This window comes from Aspergillus sydowii, assembly GCF_001890705.1.
Source record: "Aspergillus sydowii CBS 593.65 unplaced genomic scaffold ASPSYscaffold_2, whole genome shotgun sequence".
Taxonomy (NCBI): domain Eukaryota; kingdom Fungi; phylum Ascomycota; class Eurotiomycetes; order Eurotiales; family Aspergillaceae; genus Aspergillus; species Aspergillus sydowii.
In genome coordinates, this window is record NW_024467860.1 from 1,247,348 (window position 1) to 1,268,573 (window position 21,226).

Sequence of the window (21,226 nt, forward strand, 5' to 3'; positions counted from 1 at the left end):
GGTGAATACCACGGTTTTCGTTATCAGGGTCATTACCGGTGTCCATCGTTCTCTGCGCTCTAATGTTCGACAGTTTGACAAGATGAAAGAGATAGTTAGCGTAACGACAGCCATCTATGGCCACCAACCCATCCGCTTGTAGCTCTCAACCATGTCTCGAATACAATCGGGGCCAAAGTTCTTGGTCGGCTTCCAGCCAGTGGTCGTTTCGAATAAAGTGCCATCAATCGACATATCCTGGTCTCGAAGTACATCTTTCTCGATGAATGGACTAATAGGACCCGGGCGCTCAATGCCCTTTTCTTCGACCAAGTCAGACCAGCCTTGCAAGGCCACTTCGTTCATGTCGTCAACCACATCGTCCATGTTCAGCTTGGCAAATTGCGACGCCAGCGAGCCCAAGAATGAGCATTTCAGCCCAAAAACCTCTGTGAGGGCATCGGCCATTTGGCCCTGGGTTGTATTGTTGTGATCGACAACATTGTACATAATCGGAACGGAACCATCTGTAGGAGCATTGAATCTCCATTCGGCGGCCCTCCACAGAGCACTGGCGGCGTCTTTGACGTAAAGAGTATTGGTCTTCAAATCCTTGGAATAGAGAAATTCAAGATCTCTTTCCATATCCAAGTATACTCTGGCGAGGCAGATTCCCATGGCAAAGTGCCCAGACTCGTATTCACCGAACACGTTGGGCAGTCGCAACACAATGTAATTGAGGTTAGGGATCTTGAGTAGCTCCTCGTTCGCTTTCAGCTTCCACTTGGCTAGGTTGTGCCATGCTTGGAGTTTATCGTCTTCTTTTCGAGGCGTGGATCCAGACTTGTAAACGTGGGCAGTGGAACATTCAACGAAAGAGCGAATTCCCCGACGAGAAACCTCACGAGCCAACGCTATACTCAGATTGTAGCTTCGGGCTTGATAGACGTCATCGGGTTGAGAATGTCTCGTTTCGCCGCCGCAGTTGATCACATAGTCAAATTGTTCGCCATTAGCGCGATCAAAAATGCGTGGCAGATGCTCTAGGTGAAATGGAAGTCAGCCAACAACAATCCTGAGAGTCAGCCAATACAAAGGCAGACGAGCAAGGGCGCTCACGTTCTCGGGTAGCATCAGCCTGCACGAATTTGTCTTTCGAGCAAGCTTCCTCGAACTCTGGGGCTAGCCAAGCTAGCTGTGGAAGGACCTTATCAACAAGTCGCACCTCCGAAGCGAGATTATTTTCATGGATATAAAGGGCCAGGTGGCGACCGATGAATCCTGTGTCGTAACGTTCAAGGTTAGTCAAGCCGTCATATTGCTCCAAATTTGAGCAGCGTGGCGTGGTGCACATACCCAAACCTCCGATAATCAGGACGGATGGCTTCTTGTCGGCCATGGTGAGTGAGGGGCGATAAGGTGTGTAGATCCCAAAGCTGTATATTTTTTGTCGGAGTTTATGGGGTAATGTACAAGTTGTAGCCCAGTGCAGACTGTAGCGCTGCGCACCCAGATATAGTCAGAAGAATGCGGGGAGGTGAAGGGAGAGATGTCAGTCTGTGGCGGTTCTTCGGGAGAGCCGCGGAGTCGACAATATGGTGGGCCAGGCGCGACTCAAAGCCACGGATATCGAGTCTCGGTGGCAGTATGTTGTGAAGTGAGCGGAAGAGACTGGGTGCCCTTTGAAGAGCCGTTCAGTTGAAGGTCGAAGATGGAGAAAGCAAAGAAGGGAGAGGATGGAGAAAGAAAGAAACAAGGACAAGAGATTCGAGGGAGAGGAGAAGGTTTGGGGGTAACCCGTTTGGGGCGGACGACGATTCAGAGTCAAGAATAATAATCAGACAGAAACCCCGGGCGTTCGGATGAAACTCAATCAACTCAGCCTGCTTCGTCTCGAGAACCTGCGCCGGGAACACTCGACGCAGGGTGGATTCTTTAATATTACCACCCATGTCAGTGTCCATCTAGTTAGTCCATGCTCTACAGTCCTGCCTCTTTCGTGGGCTGCCGATCCCCTTCGTCTTGCTAACTATGACCACACCCGCGGGCCCTTATGGACTGCTTTGTTGTCATAGCTTTGCCTCCATATTATGCATTGCTCAACAAAATAGACTAACGAGTAATGATTAAACGTCAGTGTCGCTCATCGATCCGGCCAAAGCTTGCACGACAATCGCTGGGGATGCAAGCAGAAAAAGCAACTTCACTCCAATACGGGGATGACGCCCCTCCAAGCCATCGCCGAACGAACGCCGTTAGCGCTGCATCTAGAAATTTCGGCGGCGGCATCGTGGGTTCTGGTCATGAGGACAGGTCAGACTGTCGTTCCCCTGCCAAGCGGCGCGTTGTGGGACGTCTGCACCAACGCTCCACCCTTGGAAATTTGACTTGGAGCATCTCAAACTGCTCAGAACGCGCCGTTGAAGACGATACGAGAAACACGAGGCGATTTTGGATACTTTCGCGGTCAAGGGAGGCAGCGTACCTGTCGCATCCTTCAGCCTATCCCAAACAATATTCACTTGCCAAGGGTACATATCTGGGAAACCGAGTAGCTACCTAAGGCAACGCAAGGCAGACTACGGAGCTCGAGCTCCACAAAAGACATGGGTATGCACTTTGCGCATATTGGAGGAGAACATGATCCATGCGTTGAGTGGGCGCAGTGACCAGTCATCACTGACCATTGTGCAGTGGTGCGCGGCTTTGACTTTGCGCCTAAATGTGATACTTTGACGAACTGTTTCCGCCACACGACCGGTGCAACAATGGAGAATAGTGTCGTGGCCGCGCCGGAGATCTCCTCCCTCTTGCCCTACCTCAGACATTCCTTCTTCTTGTCAAAGGCTATTCGATGCTCTTCATAGAGCTAATTTGCGGAACAAGCGCAAGATATTCTATCAATAGAAAGACGATGGACCCAGGCGGCTAAACGCAAGACAACAGAGTGAAACAAGTCTGGCAAACTACAACGCACATCAATAATCGGCATGGGGAGTCGATCATGGGTCAATGACTGAATAAAATTGAAATTTGCGATTGCTCGCCTCCCCGGAACGCCCGAGTTCCCTGCAGGGATGACGAAGTCCGGGGAGATAATCACAATAAGACATGCATACGGTGTCCTTACAAAAAAGTTCTGCTCGTCCCTTGCTTCCAAAATCAGACACCAGTCAAACGGGCGGCGATTTAGATATATTATCGATCGTCAGCTTGAACACCTTTGCAAACACTCCCAAAGGACTCCCAAATTAATTCCCCTTAACCCTGCGTCGACGGAGGATTTTCCGCTTGATCATCTACAGGGAATAAACCAGGATCTGCGGCTCAGTGGGGATTTTTAATCTCAATCCACTCTACTACAGTCGCAGCCTGCAGGTCTCAATGTACCGGTCAGCAAAAAAATCTCGTTGTTCCATCGCTAAGACAGATCCTTACGATGGTTTCCAAATACTAAAATCCCCCACCTCTACTTCGCGCTGTGTGCAAGCTAGAATTGCACAGCCAGTTGATACTGCAACCCACTGCTGAACAAGAACTGTTGACGTCAGTGTATCGGTAGGTAAATCTCGGTCCGACTTTGAGCTTCGCGTGTTTTGTTCCATGGTTCGTACCAGCCTCATGATTCATGAACCACCGTTGGGAGTTTGGGGTAGATACTGTAAACTCTAACTGCGGATGATTCTTCCTTGAACATTAGGTTGTAACGGTGCAACCGTAGAGAGTTAGCGGCAGAAGGATTTAAAGAAGATGAAGAACCATGAGCTTAATTCTCTACGGAAGTTGAACTCGAAATGAAAGCGTAGCATTATTGACGAATTATCTGTAACTCCATAAAATCATCGCAAGATCCTCCTATCTCCAATTGACTCAGATACGCGTACCCATCGATAAAACGTCTCAGCAAGGTCCAAGCTGGACTGTCCTACAGCTCAAGATGAATAACGACGCCAACTTTGAAAAGATCAAAAACCCCATGGCCAAATTCCTTAGCTATCCAGGCCTTCTGGATAAACTGCATCACAATCCCCCAATCACTATCATTTCCCCAGCGTACTAAAACCTCTTCTTCAGACCACATGAACTTGACAGACGCCATGGCGATAACGCTCTGCGCCGCGGAGACATAGTCAGCTTGGTGAGCCCTAGCACCACCTTCAACTTCCATCTGTGCATCGGGCGTCCACCACTGTTTTTCTAGACCGAGCTCACGGCCCATATCTAAGAGGAAGGTAGACGCGGACTTGAAGTTCTGGAACTTGACCCAAGCGGGAGCAACATGTACCTGGTTCTGGTCTGTCGATACCAGGAGGAAAGTATCGCGAAGGTATCTTGAATAAAGTGACTTTGCAACACTCTCATCTACAAGATTAAGAGTTGACATCTTTGAATTTTCTGGAGGAGTATCGGTAGCCCTTGTGGAGACGGAGTCAAGAGAACTCAGATGACTAGTGTCATTGGGGGGAATGACACGAACGTCAGGCCTGGTCGCGATACCTCCCCGGAGCCGACGGGAGCCAGAGGATCTCGGTGGCTCAACCTCCGTGTCCTCCCCTTCTTCTTTTCCTTCTTCTTCATATTTCTGCTGTTGCAGGCACGGGACGGTCAACCTGAAATCTAGCTGTGGTTCTCTGGTGGTCTCTGGTGCAGGTGTACGCGGGAAACGAAAGGACGCCGAGGACGCAGGTTCTTCCATCTGGGTGTCTTTTAGAATACTGTCGGCTTTCTTCTTCAGGAGGATGACGAGGGTCTCTTTGATACTGAGGCGTGCGGTCAGTGTCGTTCGTCCAACACATAAGTAAGCCAGTACGAGGAAGAATAAAAGAATAAAAATAAAAATAGAAAACTCACTCGTTAATATCCGCGGGATAGCGAACTTCGTCCCCTCGGGCCACAGAATCAGACATTATGTACTTGCTACGGTTCTGAACACTCCAGTACTCCGCTCCGTAGATGTCCAAAAACCGGTCAATGCAGGATTCTCTAGCAGGTGCAGAGACTCGAATCTCCTTCCATGTGTGGGAGAGCTCGACGTGCTGCCTCAAACTCCTGATAAACTTGTTATGGTGTTCGAACTTCAGGTCTAGAATGTTCGTGAAGTCACGGTCTCTCTTACACATGGCCAGGTCTTCACTGTTTATGGCTGGGACCCTCTTGGGGGCCGGGAATCCAAAATTGTTCATTCTAGCCATGGTGATGAAAGGGGATGTGATGAGGTGACACTCATTGGATGGGTAGATATTTATCAGGAAAGGTAAACAAGGAATCAGAAAGGTGGAAGAAAACAAAGGAGTGAAGCACGTCAAATATCATCATTCTGAGGGGTTGAGCACATTACCAAGGGTAAAGAGAGAGTATGGCTTAGAAATCGGTTGGCCTCTGTCAATTCACTTTTTCAAAGTCCGGGGATCTTTATGTCTCACTTCCTTTGCCTCAAATAAAACTTCATGTTTATTGTCATCAAAAGGGTTTCTCTACTGTTATATAGCAAAGTCGGTGAGAAATCATCCAGAGGTTATCGATGTTTGAATCTTAGATACCAAGTTCTCCGGTACTGCCATAGCATTATTTAGTTAAAAGAAAAATCCTTCAGATGCTGTGGTTGAGAAGTTAAGAGGTTAAGGACAAGAACGTGATTGTCTGTAACACTACAAGTGCTCAAGGGGAGTATTAGTTATGAGATTGAATACCTCAAGAGACGCAAGTCGTTAAATCATGATAGTCATTATGCTGAATGCACATAATATTAGAACACATACGCTGACCGTCGATGTCTGGAACATAATCACCAAATGCAAAATTCCCTCCTCATATCGGCGATCCCAAAGCAACGCTGAGCAAAGTTCACTCCGCTCCAAGATGCTTCAGAGAGTTCCGTAGCTCTTTGATTGCTGTGTTTACATCGTCAAAGGTGAGCGCGGATACAGCCCATCGAGCATGTTTTTGAGCCTGGGAAATTGCTTGATCGTCAATGCCGTGCGAAGGCGCCTGGTTATATGTTGCAGGCGCAGCTAAGGGTGGAGTTGCAACGGGTTGAGGCTGGTATGGCACTTCACGACCGGGTCCAGAAGGTGGCACAAAATGCGATGGACCACCAGCGCTAGGGGCATTATAAAAGGAGTCGACATTGTGCGGAGCAGGTGCTGGTGCTGGGTTCGTAGGAGGCATTGTAGATGGTGGAGGGAATGATTGGAACTCATTGGACGGATTTGGCCGATGGTGTGCTCCAATATTTGTCGGCGTATCAGGAAGATTATGGGACGTTTCTGAAGCGAAGGTGTTCGGCGCCGATGGGAGATTGAGTGGCGAGTCTTCGTCCGGCCCTACATCCATAGCTCGACCGGGTGTCGATGCAGGACCTTCAGGAGCGGATGGCAGATCGGTAAACGTTGTTGGCGGCTGTGGCAGGGTAAGTGGTGAATTTGAAGATTGCGCGGGCTGAGATTCGTCAGGAACGTCCTCAACCCTTGGTTGCATAGGTATTTGCGACGACGGAGCGGCGGCATCGAGTTCGGTTGGCTCGCCCTGAGGTAAATCTTCCGTTGGTTCTACCTCCTCCTCGATCTTCGGGTTCGATGCGTTGGGGTCTTCTCCCGCCTTGATCGCCTTCGCTATCCTCACGGCATGGTACTTTGCAAACTTCACCTTCGCGGCAACTTCAGCCTCGAGGGGGTTCCAGACCTGGCATAATTCGAGGAACGTCGCGGCTGCCTGGAATGTATCTGCTGTTTGTCTGTTGCAAAATCAGTCCTAAGTCCAAGTTTATCAGGTAGGCTCGCACGGACTTGGTCACTTTATCGGCCCGCATGGCAGCCTCTGCGCGACCAAAGACTTCAAGTCCAAACTCCTCCACGTAGGCGCTAGCCGCCATTGAATCCGAAATCGCATCATTATCACGGTTCTGGTTCTGGAACTTCAAAGCAGTAAACTTGTCAGCACCTTGCCTACCAGCCACCCAGGTTAACCCGTATTCGCGGTCTTGACGTACTTGTTCCAGTTTCTCCATCAGGTCCGTTGTGTACAGTTTCACTTCATCATCGGAGGTATGCAGACCTCTCTCGATAATTTGGTTCACGATGTAAAAGTTACCTGTCGCGCAAGACACAATCTGGTTAGCCGGGGTTCTTCCTCGGAACGGTTGCGGCGTCAACTCACACCAGTAGGCAATGATAGGCTTTGCTTTTTCGAGCTGCGCTGCTCGCACGGCAAATCGCCCAACATCCACAGACTTCAGTGCTGCGGGTATATTGCTAGCCATTTTTTTCGGTTGTGCTTGGAAATTCGGGGCAGAGGAGGTGCAATTGATGAGAGGGAGAACGCAAGGTGCCTGGAGGTGGGGATGACGTTGGGAGGTCGGTCACTCAAACTGCGGGAGCTACCCAGAGGCTAATTTGCGGCTCCCCGCACTAGCCTCATATATTGTTTGCTCTACTACGGTACGCACTTGGCTGCAGATTCGGTGTGACCGGCATATACTTGGATCTCGATGCTATCTGAGCTCATACGGCCATTTTTAATATTCAGCAGCTAGATGGTTACTCAGCATTAGTTTCAGTTGGTAGTTAACTATGTCACTACAGCAAGCTTCTAGGCTATACTACATGCAGCAAATGACAATGGAGGCAACCTCTACCCACAACGGGTTCAATTTATTCATACACGCTCAAATACCAACAATCATGCATCTTCAACTACCCATTTCCCGATTTCTACCCTCTCCTCCCCCAGCGCTTCCACCTCAAAGTGATCTTCCACTTGGCCTCCGGGCCCCCCGATTCTCTCAAGGACAATCCACACCCCGCCTCTCTCCTCTAAGCCAGGCTGTAGATCAAAGTCCTCCACGCGTACTCCGGCTATAGAGTCGCTATGCTCTCCATCCTCTGATGTGGTGAGGATCTCCTTGTACGGGCCCTGACCAAGCTCAACAGTCATCAGCACGGGCGATGGACCAACAGCTCGGTTCCCAATTGTGGACTGCCTGCTCCTCGCGGTCAGTTTGATGCGTGTCAGCCGAGGAGTTTGCAATGGCGCGAGCATTCTGTCCTGGCCCGGCAGGAGAATTCCAATGTCAGACAGCACCGCCCGGCGCCCAGCAGCTTCTGGAGGAAGTTGTTTCACTTCGCAGGGGATGTTCGTGGAAACCCAAAGGGTGAAAGGTCCAAGTTGATCGGGAGCAAAAGTAGATGCGACAATCGTGTATTTTCCTGGGTCCAGGTCCTTCTTTTCTGCTAGCGAGCCGCCGCGGCGATAATCCCCACTATCTGCAACGATATCGCGACTTCGAACTCGAGCTATGCGTTTTCCGTCTGACCAAAACAACTTAACGTGAGTGGCATGTTCGGGGTCTGATGGCTCCAACACGATGGACACGTCCGTAGGATCTATGAGCTCTATGTTGAACTGCGGGTTTAGGGAATATCGTGCCGATTCTGCATTTCCACCGGCTGTAGACGGTGTCCAGGAGCTTTGAACTTTGGTCACGCACATGTATTTGTTTGGCGCGTGTGATATTTGCACCGGTGACTTGGAGAATGCAGAAAGTGTGAAGTTTTGGCTTATGGAAGGCAAGGATTCTTCGGATACAACAGCGGTATAGGTTGTTCGCGGAGGAATATCCAGTCTCATGAGAGTGTTCGGCGAGTCGACGTATGGGCCTCGATGAAGCGCGCCATCACTGAGTGATACTCGTTTGCCTCCTTTAAATGCATATATGCTTATAAATCCGAATGGGTCTTCATCGTCCTCATCTGAGGCATGCGATTCAATCGTCCTGAAATGTCTCCCTAGAAGTAACCAAACAGTACCGCCACGTTCAGTAGAAACAGCAAATTGTGGGTTCTTGACAAAACACCCGGCCATCCCCTTGCCGCTCGATAAATCCCACGTAAAGTGGATATCCTCCTGGTACGCAAATAGCTCTGGGTTCCAGTTCAGATATAAGTTCTCGAAATTTTGGAGGACTTTTTCACAATCCATCCAAAACGAGCCAGGGGAGAGAGAAGCCAAGTTATCAGCTGGCTCAGGTTCCGCAAAGAGCGCTGGATATACGGTGTCAGCCCCAGCCCAAGGGTTCTTGACAAGTATTTGGCGACGCCCTCTAGATTCCTTCATATCCAGAATCGCATAATCGTGCTCACTGACAAGACCCAGCTCTTTCTGCTCCCTCTCTGTGAGCTTTCCAGTTCCGATCGTCAATAGGACATCCCCTTTGTGGAAAGATTTGAAAACGCTGGACCAAATCTGGTCGGCAGTCACTTCATCATTGTGGAGGAAGACTTGCTCGGGAATCCAGCCCGTCAGCACCCATAGATCTGTCCCAGAATTACTTCCTGGAAAATCATAACCTCCACGGAGCTTTAAGTATGCCTTTTCTACCAAGGCAGGCCATAGAAAGTTACCGTGATTCCGATCTATCACGTAAAGAGAGCGTGAGGTCTTCGACGACGGTAAGCGGTCGTCAATAATCACCTTGCGAAAACACCCGTTGAAGTAGAAGCGGAATATGTACTTGCCGGAGGGCGAAAGTAAACGCTTCGTCGGATTGTAGATGCAGGGATATACGACAGGAAGCAGGTCCTATGTTTCATCAGCCGTCCGCACTCGTCATAGGTGAAGAAGCGGAACTACCTCATCAAGACCACGTTCCGACCTCGATGTGGTCGCGCAGAGACTAGCCACTACAGAGCAATCTGTCAAAAGGTCCTGCACTAGGTCTGTCTTCCCGGTGGCAAACATCACTGGAGCAAGCTGCGTTTCCTCGGCATCTTCTTGCTCAGAGAGCAACTCAGGCGGCCGTTTCCAACCAGCGAATATGTCTCTCTGCAAATAAGACAGATGAAGTTCAGGTTTATCGCTAGCATCTTGTTAGGATATGCATGTCTAGGGGGTGTCCAAGTCCAAATTTACTAGCAGACAAAGGGATATTGAACCTACGTAAATAACCCATCTCCATCAGCACCCGTCTCAAACTCCTCCGGGCTCGGTTCTACCTTCCACGGAGGAAATATAAAGCCATTCAACTTTGCGCCCTCCAAGAGGATGATTTCTTCGCGAGTTGTAAGATTCCGCTTCGAGACAGGAGCACGAGCCACAGGGCGTCTATCCCGAAATCGAGCGGCGGACCGCCAGTCTTCGGCCTCTTTAATCTTCTCTGCACGTGTAAGCCATTCCTTGCATTTTGCATCCAACAGGTTCCTATCTTTGGGAGATGTTGTCAAGGTCAAAGCCTTCATGTAGTGTTCCGCGGCATCTATAGCAGCCTCCAGAGCCTGAGGCTGAGACGAGGCGTCGGAGACATCCTGTTCAGCTTTCTAGCTACGAGTTAGTAGTCGACCGTCAAAACAAACTATATCTGGACAAATACCAGTGCTCGTGTAATCAAGGATTTCTGCGTTGCTGCATTAGGCCTGGACATCCTGGCCCCAAAGAGGAATAGTCGTTTGGTAGGTAAACAACCAGGGTCTTCAACAGAGCCCACACTCCTCAAGAGCAACCATCCAGATCGTTCTGTCTGCGCCTATCAGAATATCGGACACGCAATAATCAAGCCAGATCCTGCTATGGACTTTCCGGAAGCCTCCGCTGATCACCCCTGCCTCACATCCGAGGTCAAGATGAGCTCAAACACGACCGTTTAAACCCCCGAATCCACACGAGGGAGGGCGGGCGTCGAACCAACAATATTCCGAGGATAATGCGCGGAATAAAAAAGGAATGGAGTAAGCAACTTCAATAACTTAAGCCACGGGACGGATGCCATTCACCATAGCCGCTTTAGCGAGTAGTGAACGCTGGTGTTGCTCGGCGGGGAAAGGCGGGCGGCGGGAGGCAGAGGATCCAGCTGCAAGCCGACGGCGATAAGCTGCTGGACCCAAAAAATCGCCCAACTCTAACCAGCACAACTGGACCTCGGCTCGTTTCGTCATGCGCGCGCCGAGGTGAATCTCCCTCTACCGATTTTCTTTCCACTAGGCACTGGCCCTGTCTCCCTCCGAGTCTCGATTGTCTCTGGTCTTCTTCTCTCGGTCTTTAGTCTTTACTCTTCTCCGTTCTATCGAGTGGTGTCCTCCCTTCAGACGGCGTGTTCTCGGATTTAGTTGCTCCTCATTACCTAGGTGGTCATCCCTCCGTCATCGGCCCTACCCGGTCTACCAATAAAGCAGATTCTCGCAACATCTGGCTTGTTTGTCTCTCATTCTATCAATAAGTGGATGAACCCCAGCTAATTACTGGTTTCAGAGGAACTTTCTCTTGGGGAAATGGCCGGTCAATCGAAGCCCACGCTCTCTCCGTGGGGCAGCGCCGTTGCGGGTGCGACTGGTGCAGTTCTTGCAAATGCTATGGTCTACCCTCTTGACCTGTATGCCACCACTTTTCTGTCTAATACTTTCAGGAGCCCCATATACTAACTACGGCGGTCAAATTCTAGTGTCAAGACAAAATTACAGGTCCAAATCAAGAACGCGGACGAGCCAGAAAAGCCGAGTTCGACAGACGATGTGCACTACAAATCAACCTGGGATGCGATCACAAAAATTTTGGACAAGGAGGGAGTTGAAGGCTTATACTCCGGCATGGCTGGGTCTCTTATCGGTGTCGCTTCTACAAACTTCGCCTATTTCTACTGGTACAGCGTTGTGAGAACGCTTTACATGTCATCGAAGAGTGTGCCCAAGCCCCCAGGAACAGCTATCGAACTCAGCCTTGGTGCAGTGGCTGGTGCCGTTGCCCAAATATTTACGATCCCCGTTGCTGTCATCACCACGCGGCAGCAGACGCAACCGAAGAATGATAAGAAGGGTTTGATCGAAACCGGTAAGGAGGTGGTTTACAGCGAGGACGGTTGGTCTGGTCTATGGAGAGGTCTCAAGGCGAGTTTGATCCTCGTCGTGAATCCTGCCATCACGTACGGTGCCTACCAACGCCTCAAGGACATCATTTTCCCCGGGAAAACCAACCTTAAACCGTGGGAAGCGTTCCGTAAGTAGCATGAAACTAACTGTGGGTTAATCTGGAGTACTAACACTGATATAGTTCTCGGTGCTCTTTCCAAGGCGATGGCCACCATCGCAACTCAGCCACTTATCGTTGCTAAAGTTGGCCTTCAATCGCGCCCGCCTCCAGCTCGCAAGGGGAAGCCTTTCAAGACTTTCAGTGAAGTCATGCAGTTCATCATCCAGAACGAGGGCCCCCTATCACTGTTTAAGGGCATTGGACCCCAAATCCTCAAAGGACTTTTGGTCCAGGGTCTCCTGATGATGACCAAGGAGAGGTATGTCGTTATCCCGTGTCATTTGCCATTTCGTGTACTGACTATTCTAGGATGGAACTCATCTTCATCGTCTTTTTCGCATACCTCAAGGGCCTCAAAGAGAAGAAGCTCCGCAAGGTCGTGGATACAGCGGCATCCAAGGCGCAAGCCAGCCGCCCAGCCACTTTAAAATAGAGGCATCCGCCGGCTCTTTTCATCCTTTTTTTTTTCTATATATATTTCCTATCTTTAAATGGCGCATGGGTGTAGAATCGTTTGATTTTGACTTATAAACCGAGGATAAGGGTCTCCACGTACATCTTGTATATTTATCGCCATGTAGAGAAAATTTTGTTCCTTTAATGCGATGTTGATGGCTTTACAAACTGCCTGTAGCGAAATGCCCTCAGAAAAACAGAATTGACCATTGGAACTAATAATGACCAAGGCGTTGCTGGAGATGTTTCACCACTGCGGAGCTACCCAAGTTGCCGAAATATATATTTTGACCGCCTCCCGCTCCCAAACATTGGCATAGAAACTTTGGGAACCTTGGAACGTATTTGACTTTACTTTACCCCTATAACGCCTCTTCCTCGTGGCAACTTCCAAGGTTTCCCATCAGACATACACGAGCTACTCACCCAGTGTGAGGGCATGCGCCGCCATGCGATGGCCGCCATGGTCTTCCAAACCGCAAGTCCCCGCAGACACCAATGACGAACAACAACAACACTCACTGCTCCCATTCGCATCTACAGACCGCAGTAGCGAGAAGTCAAACCCAGCAATTGACTGGTCAGCATTCACAGAGCCGCGAACTCTCATCCCAACCTTAATCCTCACTTCCGCGATCTTGGGCGCAGCGCGCTTCCACCGTTCCTATCTCCGCCGGTACCCCGATGCGGCGAGCATTCCCGCGTCGTATTTCCGCAACCGAAGCATCTTTGGTAAAGTGACGAGCGTTGGCGATGGGGATAATTTCAGGTTGTTTCATACGCCCGGTGGGAGGCTTGCCGGTTGGGGATGGTTGCCCTGGAAGACGGTGCCAAAGGAGAAGAAGGAATTGAGGGATAATACTGTGAGTGTTTTACATTGCTGCGGAGTACTCGCAAATTGCATGAAAGAGTCGCTTGGGCATTGTGCAAGACTGTTCATTTGCCTCTGACTTGGATTGCTGACGCGATTGCTATAACCATAGGTCCATATACGCCTAGCCGGCGTTGATGCCCCCGAACGCGCGCATTTCGGGCGCGCCGAACAGCCCTATGCCCGGGAAGCACACGAATGGTTGACGTCGTATTTAATAAACCGCCGCGTGCGCGTGTATCTGCATCGCCCAGACCAGTACCAGCGGGCTGTAGCATCGGTGTACGTGCGACGGCCGTTTGACTTCCCGATCCCATTTCGCCGTCGAGATGTATCATATGAGATGCTCAGGCGGGGACTGGCGACTGTGTACGAAGCTAAATTCGGTGCTGAATTTGGTGGTGACGCTACGGAGAGCAAATATAGGAGCGCTGAATGGTGGGCGAAGTTGAAAGGGAATGGGATGTGGAAGGGATTCCGCCGCAATAAAGAGTTCGAAAGTCCGAGGGAGTATAAGACCCGGGTGGGCTCAGAGGAGCACCCGAACGACAAGAATGGGAATGGGAAGAAGTAGAGGTGTTAACTATACCGCCGCTATATTTGACTTGCATATTTGCTTTCACATCTTTGTTTACTTGGTTGGCCATGATACATGTGTGAGACTGTGTAACTATGCTCTGGTATATTGCTGTGATGCAAACATATGGGCTATGTGAATGAAATAATGACATGGAAAAGATAAGTCGTAACATTGGGTATCAATTCCCGGTCAATTGTAGTACATATGTCCCTAACCCAGGGGCTGATGGCGCTAGTGGTAGGTGAATAGCACAATATATAGTAAAAATACAATAACGCAGCCGTGATATAATTCAGGCCACAAATATCTAACAAAATTTCCGCTCAAACTCCGCAAGAAGCTTCGGTGTAATCTCGTCACTCGAGTTGCCTTCAACACGCCATAAACAACCCTTACGCTGATAGTGTTGAAGTAGGGCTTTACTCGTTTCTTCAAATTTGTGAAGTCGTTGTTTCCATGTATCAATCGAATCGTCTTCTCTCTGCGTCAAAGGTTCCCCGGTAACATCATCCCTCCCCGGGACCTTCGGAGCGTTGAAGTCCGTATTGTACACCCTCCCAGAAGGCTCGTGTACCCAGCGCGAGGCTATGCGAGAGAGAATTATTGAGGGTGGCGTGACTAAGTGGACGACAAAATTGATGGGTACGAGGGAATCTAGGCTCGTGGCCTGAGAAGCGGTGCGAGGGAAGCCGTCTAGAATAAAGGACGCCGACGGAGAAATGGATGGGGGGCCTGATGGGTTCGATGACTGTGAGAGCCAGCCTCTGGTGTTAAATTCGGAGGAGATAAGGTTGAGGATCATGGAGTCAGGAACAAGGTTCCCTGCTTGGATTGTGGCTTCTGCTTTCAAGCCTATCAAGCATTGTTAGCGGTGGTAATAGCAGAGATTCTGAAGGCCAACATACCCAGTGAGGTCTTGTTTCGGACATGTTCGCGCAGCAAATCGCCTGAGCTGATTGAAGCAAGCTCAGGGAACTTGGAGAGCAATCTTTCGGTCTGGGTTCCCTTCCCTACCCCCGGGGCGCCGACGAGGATGATCCGCGCAGCCTTTTTGAGCTGCCGAGCTGTGAGGGTCATCGCACCCACAGCCGTACTGTTGTCTTATATTGAATTGTGATTATTGAGATACAAGAATTGGGCAGCGTTGATCGGACTCGAGTGAGAAAGCGAAGGAGCACGGCCGACGGTTTCGAGGAACGACTCGATCCTATGAAAGACCCATTGTTTGTAGAATTTTCAGGGTGTGTACTGGAATTATTGGGTTGGTAGTAAATAGAGGCCGAAAGCCAATTGTTTATCTCGCAACGGCCAATATCGAAGTGAAAGCTCTGTCGAATACCGAGATGATACCATCGACAATAACCCGGGGAAAGCAAGAAAATCCGCGGGGATCATACGGGACTACTCCTTTAGGAAGTCGGTGAGCTGTACGTTCCGGAGGCTTTTCCGATCCAAGGATAAAGCGAGGAGCAGGAACAACAGCATTCACTGCCACAAAAGTGTGGTTTCCCTATGGAAATAAGTGCGGCAGTCGGGTGTACTGATGCAATATTAAGATGATATTTAAGTTAAGAGGTTTATCACATGCACATGGACGACGCCTATAGTTTTAGTATGCCTTATGTTGATGGCAGCGAAAATTGTCCCTCGGTCCAGGACCTCAGGCCCAACCGGCGGGAATACGGTCACATGACCTTATACGGGGGCGCGCGTGGGCGTCGCGTCCACCGCGTCGTGGTGCGCGGCGATATCACTTCCGATAGTAGAGGTTTTGAAGAACAACGAGGACTTCACCACATAACCGCCAATAACTTCTAGGAACTCAAAATGATCCGCCAGGAGTTCAATAAGGTTGATCCCAAGCGAAGGGCTATCCTTGACCCTAAAAAGAAGCAATTTGCGACACCGATTTTCAAGCAGCAAGACTACCCATATCGATTGAACTTCTACGACACACCTCCGACTGCAGAGATAACGCTTGAGCAATTTGAACAATGGGCTATTGACAGATTGAAAAGTGCGAATCTCATTTAAATCCGCTGTATGTGCCGAGTCATTAACTTTCATAGTTCTTGCCGAAATCGAGGCATGTTCATATCGAAACAAGACCGCAGCCGAGACGACGGCACATATCACACCCCTCCTCCAGAAATTTCTCCCTCTTTCTTCCAATACATCATCTCGAGCCGGTGCAGCAGATCCCAGACTCAGAAATGAACGACAGAAGGACCATTACTCGCACTTTATTCTCCGACTAGCCTTTGCAGGCACTGAAGATCTTCGCCGAAGATTTGCGCGAGCAGAAACTATGCTCTTCAGATTTAGATTTCAAGCAGACGACTCAAGGGAACGCCGCGCATTTATCGATAGCCTAAACCTCGATTGGGAATCTGTGAGTGATGAGGAGAGGCGGGGGCTCTCTGACCAGTTGGTCGCCGCGACGCCAGGGTTGCGTCGCTCGGACGAGGAATCTTGGTACAAGGTGGACTGGGAAACGGTACCCGAATTAGTCGAAAGACGGGCCGTTTTCCTATCCAAGGGAAAGGCGTACGTTCCCGAAAGAGAGCAGCTAAGCATGATCATTGCCGAATTCACAGCTCGATTAGAGCGTGCTTTGGAGGTAAGTTGAAAAACCCGCTTTGCGGTTAGTACCAAAACGCGGAGCTGACTCCTTCGCTCTAGCTCACAAGCAGGGCGTTGCCGCGACTAGATGAGGACGATCGTCTCTCCCCTATCCTAGACCACCTATCTAAGAATTTTGGAAGCGCCGAATCCGTATATTCCGAAGGCGAAGGGTTTGTGGATGGGGCTCCGATTACCGCCAGTAGCATCGATGCTCTTTCTCAACATTTCCCGCTTTGCATGCGCAGCCTTCACATGTCACTACGCAAGAACAACCATTTGAAACATTACGGTCGATTGCAGTACACTTTGTTCCTCAAGGGCATTGGTCTATCACTCGAAGAGTGTATTCTCTTCTGGCGTCAATCATTCAAGGGCTTTACCGACGATGAGTTCAACTCGCGATACAAGTATAATATCCGCCACGCCTATGGAGATGTAGGTGGTGATGTCAACCGGAGGGGCCGCGGCTACCCACCCTATTCATGCCAGAAGATTCTTAATGATTCGAACCCCGGTGTTGGGCAAACTCACGGATGTCCGTATCGCCATTATTCTGTCGATAACTTAATCGGGCTTCTTCAGTCTACTGGTGTGCACGATAAGGAACTGCTGCGTGGAGTACGAGAGGATGTGGAAAAGACTCGGTATCATATTGCCTGCAACCGAGTTTTCGAGTGGGCTCATAAGACTGAAATCAAAAGAGCTAAAGAAGACGGCTCCGCGAGCGAAATCGATCTCGATACCATTGTCCATCCCAACACCTACTTCAAGCGCAGCTATCTCCTTAAGCAGGCTGGGAAGGCGCAAAGAAATGGCTAGAGGTTGTTCCAGATACAGCCACGAAGATATGTTTACACGTCCCTTCTATGGTGCCTGCGTTTCGCATGTTTTACCGGTGTATGGCGTTCTGGGGTGGAATACGGTTGCAACAATCATTCGTCTGGATATAGTCAGATTGTAATAGGTATAAATCCAGTGTAATTGTCGTTATAGTCCTCAATTGGTCCCATCTCATGCCTTCATCAAGTCTATATCACCATTGCAAGTGAATTTTTGCGGTGGACTGGTGGCAGGTACGTATTCAAATACGGTGGCTCCTAGGGTAAGAAAGCATGGTCGAGACCCGATGCTAGGTAGAATTTTCTTATCTCATGTGTAGATTTTAGGCAGACGACTTGCATAGTCGTATAGATTTTCATTGGTAGTGAATCGCTAAATAATAGAACAGCTTGTGACCACAGCTGATTCCCAGTTTATCCAAAAGGATCGGAACGACCTTTCAAAGCCAGGTGCCCAGCAACGGGTCAAAGTCTTTCTTCGCTCGACAGAAAAACAACTCCGTCACTAATTTGTCTCGAAGCTGAGTGTTGAGTCGGCGGTTTGAAGAAATTTGGAAGAAAGACGGAAAAAAGCTTCGGACGGTGGGAATTTAAAGGCCACTAGCGTGACTGAGTACGGTTGGCCGGAGCGACCCATCGTGCTGCAACCTGGCCTCAAACAGCTCCTACTCCCACAACACCGCTGGAACGCCCCCGCATTGAGCCTCCGGACAACAACAGTTGTCGGCGTTTTGTTTTTGAAGCAAGGTTGTACTCGGAGTGGTTCTTCTGAGTGTTTAAATTGAGTGTTTATCGGATAACTGCCCTCGGTTTTGCCCCGATCTAGTAATCTGCGCTATCCCCAGCTGTTCTCCGATTGCACGGCAGGATGGACTACGAGGCCTTGAAGGACCAATGGAGCGATGTCGAGGATCGTGATGGTATCAGGCTGAGCTGGAATACGTTTCCCAGCTCACGCATGGTGAGTTCCATACGGGCCCAGACATTGCACTCGTACTAAACTGTCAATAGGAAGCGTCCCGACTCGTCGTCCCTATCGGTGCTGTTTACACGCCTCTCAAGGAGCGGCCAGATGCTCCCCTCCTACAATATGAGCCGGTGACTTGCAAAGCGCCCTGTAGGGCCGTTTTGAACCCTTATGCGTATGCGTTGTACCTATTCCTTATGGGCTTACACCTCGCCGCTAACATACCTCAGCAACGTCGACGTCCGCGCCCGAATTTGGATATGCCCCTTCTGTCTGATGCGGAACCCCCTTCCTCCACATTACAAGGACATCACAGAGAGCACGATACCGCCGGAACTTCACCCCATGAGCACGACCATCGAGTATCAACTTGCTCGCCCCGCCCCCGCCCCTCCTATCTTCGTATTTGTCGTCGATACCTGTCAGGAGGATGACAGCCTGAAGGCTGTGAAGGACTCATTGATCATGAGCTTGTCCCTGCTTCCCCCAAATGCTCTCGTCGGTCTGATCACATTCGGTACTATGGTATGAAAATCCCTGGTCCAGAAGACATCTTTGGGGGCGGATTGTTGACGACACTTACAGGCACAAGTTCACGAGCTTGGGTACGCAGAATGCGCCAAGTCATATGTTTTCCGCGGCAGTAAGGATTACAACGCGAAGCAGGTCCAGGAGATGCTTGGCCTCAGCACCGGAGTGGTGCGTCCCAATATGCCAAACGTCCCTCAACAGCCCGCTCGCCCGCCGCTTGGCGCTGCCGCACGATTCCTGTTACCTGTTCAGCAAGCCGAGTTCCAAATCACGAATATGCTTGAGCAGCTGCAGCGTGACCCTTGGCCTGTGGCGAATGATAAGCGTCCTTTGAGATGCACGGGTGTTGCTCTTAGTGTTGCTATCGGGTTGCTCGAAACCTCTTTCCAGAACGCCGGAGCCCATATCATGATGTTCACAAGCGGTGCGGCTACAGAAGGCCCTGGTCTTGTCGTCAGCCCTGAGTTGAAGGAGCCTATTCGCTCGCACCACGACATCGACCGCGATAACATCAAATACTTCAAGAAGGCATTGAAGGTCAGTTCTTGCTCTACCACAGCTCACGATATACGCAATCGCTAACCAAGAATAGTTCTATGATGGTCTCGCCAAGCGTGCGGCGAATAACGGCCATGTGGTTGACGTTTTCGCCGGTTGCCTTGACCAAGTTGGTCTTTTGGAAATGAAGAATCTCGCGAACTACACCGGAGGTCATATGCTTCTTACTGACAGTTTTACCTCATCTCAGTTCAAGCAGTCATTTGTTCGAGTTTTCGACAAGGATGCAAATGACAACCTTCTGATGGGCTTTAATGCATCCCTCGAAGTACTCACTACAAAGGAGCTTAAAGTCACTGGCCTCATTGGTCATGCTGTCTCCCTCAACAAGAAGTCTAGCTCAGTGGGCGAGACAGAATGTGGTATTGGTAACACATGTGCCTGGAAAATGTGTGGAATCGATCCGTCTTCAAGCTACGGAATTTATTTCGAAATTGCGAACCAGGGCGGCCCTGCCGCTGTGCAACAAGGGCCTCAGCGGGGCATGATGCAATTTTTAACCTACTATCAGAGTTCTTCCGGGCACTTCCATCTGCGTGTCACCACCGTTGCACGGAACCTCAGTGGACCCGCTGGTGATCCTACTCTTGCGCAGTCCTTTGACCAGGAAGCCGCCGCTGTCCTTATGGCTCGCATTGGTGTTTTCAAGGCCGAAGTTGACGATGGCCCTGATGTCCTCAGATGGGTTGATAGAATGCTCATTCGGCTCTGCTCACGCTTTGCGGATTACCGCAAGGATGACCCAACGTCATTCCGACTTGAAAAGAACTTCACACTCTACCCTCAATTCATGTTCCATCTCCGCAGAAGTCAGTTCTTGCAGGTTTTCAATAACTCGCCTGATGAGACCGCCTTTTATCGCCATGTTCTCAACCACGAAGATGTTGGGGACTCTCTTGTTATGATTCAGCCTACACTGGACTCATACTCATTGGAGCACGAAGGCAGTCAACCAGTCTTGCTAGACTCGGCTTCCATTCAGCCTTCTCACATCCTTCTTTTGGATACATTCTTCCATATCCTTATCTTCCATGGAGAAACCATTGCCGAATGGAGAAAGGCAGGCTACCAGGATCAAGAAGGCTACGAGAATTTGAAGGTCCTCCTTGACCAACCGAAGGAAGACGCAAGGGTATGTTACTCACTTCGGCAATCATTATAAAACCAATACTGATGAATACTTAGGAACTTATTTCCGAACGTTTCCCGCTGCCCCGATTCATCGTGTGTGATGCCGGTGGTTCCCAAGCGCGTTTTCTCTTGTCCAAGCTCAACCCGTCCACGACGCATACGACAGGGGGATATGGCGGAGGTGTCTCTTCACAGACTATTTTCACCGACGACGTGTCTCTGCAAACCTTTATGGACCACCTTATGAAGTAAGTCTTTTCGAAGAGTCATATGTAACCCGTGCTAACCCTGTAAAAGGCTTGCGGTCTCTGGAACGAGTTAAATGTTGAAGTAAGGTAATGGCGATTACGAGAGCAATGGGCGGTCTGACGTCTGTCCTCGGATCGTGTGTATCTTTAGCGGTTATGTGTTTCGCTTTGTTACCCCGAATCTAGCAACTACTTTCTATAAATTCAATACACTGGTTACAACGAAGAACCTGGGTTACTTCTCTGACTGTTCTGTAGACTAGGGCTTGTATAAGCTGTGGGTAGTGTCACGTGACTTTTATTTGGTTGAGCCCTACTAGTTTTTCCTAATTGGGTGGCTCGCTTAGCCCCTAGCTTGGAGGTGCGGACGGCCCCATCAAAATGTTCAACTTCGGCTTCGAAACTTTCCTTCCTCTCTACACCAACCAC

At 49.9% G+C, this 21,226-nt stretch overlaps 9 protein-coding genes across 9 annotated transcripts; 4 read left to right on the plus strand and 5 right to left on the minus strand.

Moving 5' to 3' along the window:
* Positions 1 to 114: 114 nt before the first annotated feature.
* Positions 115 to 1,378, minus strand: ASPSYDRAFT_85846 (NAD-dependent epimerase/dehydratase family protein; the record flags this gene model as incomplete). The annotated part of the gene is made up of 3 exons (XM_040851570.1): positions 115 to 1,022; positions 1,099 to 1,260; positions 1,336 to 1,378. The coding sequence occupies 3 exons, from the start codon at positions 1,376 to 1,378 to the stop codon at positions 115 to 117; spliced, it is 1,113 nt and encodes a 370-aa protein (XP_040705956.1).
* Positions 1,379 to 3,904: 2,526 nt separating this feature from the next.
* On the minus strand, positions 3,905 to 5,171 carry ASPSYDRAFT_27803 (uncharacterized protein; the record flags this gene model as incomplete). The annotated part of the gene is made up of 2 exons (XM_040844440.1): positions 3,905 to 4,739; positions 4,831 to 5,171. 2 exons carry the CDS (start codon positions 5,169 to 5,171, stop codon positions 3,905 to 3,907), a joined length of 1,176 nt encoding a protein of 391 aa, XP_040705957.1.
* Positions 5,172 to 5,823: 652 nt separating this feature from the next.
* On the minus strand, positions 5,824 to 7,237 carry ASPSYDRAFT_55077 (uncharacterized protein; the record flags this gene model as incomplete). The annotated part of the gene is made up of 4 exons (XM_040848973.1): positions 5,824 to 6,690; positions 6,761 to 6,892; positions 6,968 to 7,068; positions 7,135 to 7,237. The coding sequence occupies 4 exons, from the start codon at positions 7,235 to 7,237 to the stop codon at positions 5,824 to 5,826; spliced, it is 1,203 nt and encodes a 400-aa protein (XP_040705958.1).
* Positions 7,238 to 7,656: 419 nt separating this feature from the next.
* ASPSYDRAFT_55078 (calpain-like protease PalBory) lies at positions 7,657 to 10,393 on the minus strand (the record flags this gene model as incomplete). Its single annotated transcript, XM_040848974.1, has 4 exons — positions 7,657 to 9,555; positions 9,607 to 9,832; positions 9,913 to 10,289; positions 10,343 to 10,393. The coding sequence occupies 4 exons, from the start codon at positions 10,391 to 10,393 to the stop codon at positions 7,657 to 7,659; spliced, it is 2,553 nt and encodes an 850-aa protein (XP_040705959.1).
* Positions 10,394 to 11,237: 844 nt separating this feature from the next.
* Positions 11,238 to 12,424, plus strand: ASPSYDRAFT_85850 (putative peroxisomal carrier protein; the record flags this gene model as incomplete). The annotated part of the gene is made up of 4 exons (XM_040851571.1): positions 11,238 to 11,338; positions 11,408 to 11,958; positions 12,013 to 12,250; positions 12,301 to 12,424. 4 exons carry the CDS (start codon positions 11,238 to 11,240, stop codon positions 12,422 to 12,424), a joined length of 1,014 nt encoding a protein of 337 aa, XP_040705960.1.
* Positions 12,425 to 12,896: 472 nt separating this feature from the next.
* ASPSYDRAFT_55080 (thermonuclease family protein) lies at positions 12,897 to 13,892 on the plus strand (the record flags this gene model as incomplete). The annotated part of the gene is made up of 2 exons (XM_040848975.1): positions 12,897 to 13,310; positions 13,431 to 13,892. The coding sequence occupies 2 exons, from the start codon at positions 12,897 to 12,899 to the stop codon at positions 13,890 to 13,892; spliced, it is 876 nt and encodes a 291-aa protein (XP_040705961.1).
* A 313-nt stretch (positions 13,893 to 14,205) lies between these two features.
* Positions 14,206 to 14,975, minus strand: ASPSYDRAFT_85852 (adenylate kinase ADK2; the record flags this gene model as incomplete). The annotated part of the gene is made up of 2 exons (XM_040851572.1): positions 14,206 to 14,750; positions 14,804 to 14,975. 2 exons carry the CDS (start codon positions 14,973 to 14,975, stop codon positions 14,206 to 14,208), a joined length of 717 nt encoding a protein of 238 aa, XP_040705962.1.
* Positions 14,976 to 15,407: 432 nt separating this feature from the next.
* ASPSYDRAFT_40766 (DNA primase subunit PRI2) lies at positions 15,408 to 17,621 on the plus strand. Its single transcript, XM_040846144.1, has 3 exons — positions 15,408 to 15,915; positions 15,968 to 16,518; positions 16,581 to 17,621. Exons 1-3 carry the CDS (start codon positions 15,726 to 15,728, stop codon positions 17,340 to 17,342), a joined length of 1,503 nt encoding a protein of 500 aa, XP_040705963.1. The 5' UTR covers positions 15,408 to 15,725; the 3' UTR covers positions 17,343 to 17,621.
* A 413-nt stretch (positions 17,622 to 18,034) lies between these two features.
* sec23 (GTPase-activating protein SEC23) lies at positions 18,035 to 21,013 on the plus strand. Its single transcript, XM_040846145.1, has 7 exons — positions 18,035 to 18,323; positions 18,374 to 18,504; positions 18,560 to 18,854; positions 18,915 to 19,397; positions 19,453 to 20,550; positions 20,604 to 20,797; positions 20,847 to 21,013. Exons 1-7 carry the CDS (start codon positions 18,231 to 18,233, stop codon positions 20,869 to 20,871), a joined length of 2,319 nt encoding a protein of 772 aa, XP_040705964.1. The 5' UTR covers positions 18,035 to 18,230; the 3' UTR covers positions 20,872 to 21,013.
* The last annotated feature ends 213 nt before the right edge of the window (positions 21,014 to 21,226 follow it).

What these genes read in the sequence shown, in the direction of transcription:
- ASPSYDRAFT_40766 (XM_040846144.1), top strand. Translation starts at nt 15,726, where the DNA reads ATGATCCGCCAGGAGTTCAATAAGGTTGATCCCAAGCGAAGGGCTATC. An exon ending in GGCTATTGACAGATTGAAAA is followed by an intron (nt 15,916 to 15,967) that starts GTGCGAATCTCA and finishes TAACTTTCATAG; the next exon opens with TTCTTGCCGAAATCGAGGCA. An exon ending in GATTAGAGCGTGCTTTGGAG is followed by an intron (nt 16,519 to 16,580) that starts GTAAGTTGAAAA and finishes CCTTCGCTCTAG; the next exon opens with CTCACAAGCAGGGCGTTGCC.
- sec23 (XM_040846145.1), top strand. Translation starts at nt 18,231, where the DNA reads ATGGACTACGAGGCCTTGAAGGACCAATGGAGCGATGTCGAGGATCGT. An exon ending in CGTTTCCCAGCTCACGCATG is followed by an intron (nt 18,324 to 18,373) that starts GTGAGTTCCATA and finishes AACTGTCAATAG; the next exon opens with GAAGCGTCCCGACTCGTCGT. An exon ending in TTTATGGACCACCTTATGAA is followed by an intron (nt 20,798 to 20,846) that starts GTAAGTCTTTTC and finishes ACCCTGTAAAAG; the next exon opens with GCTTGCGGTCTCTGGAACGA.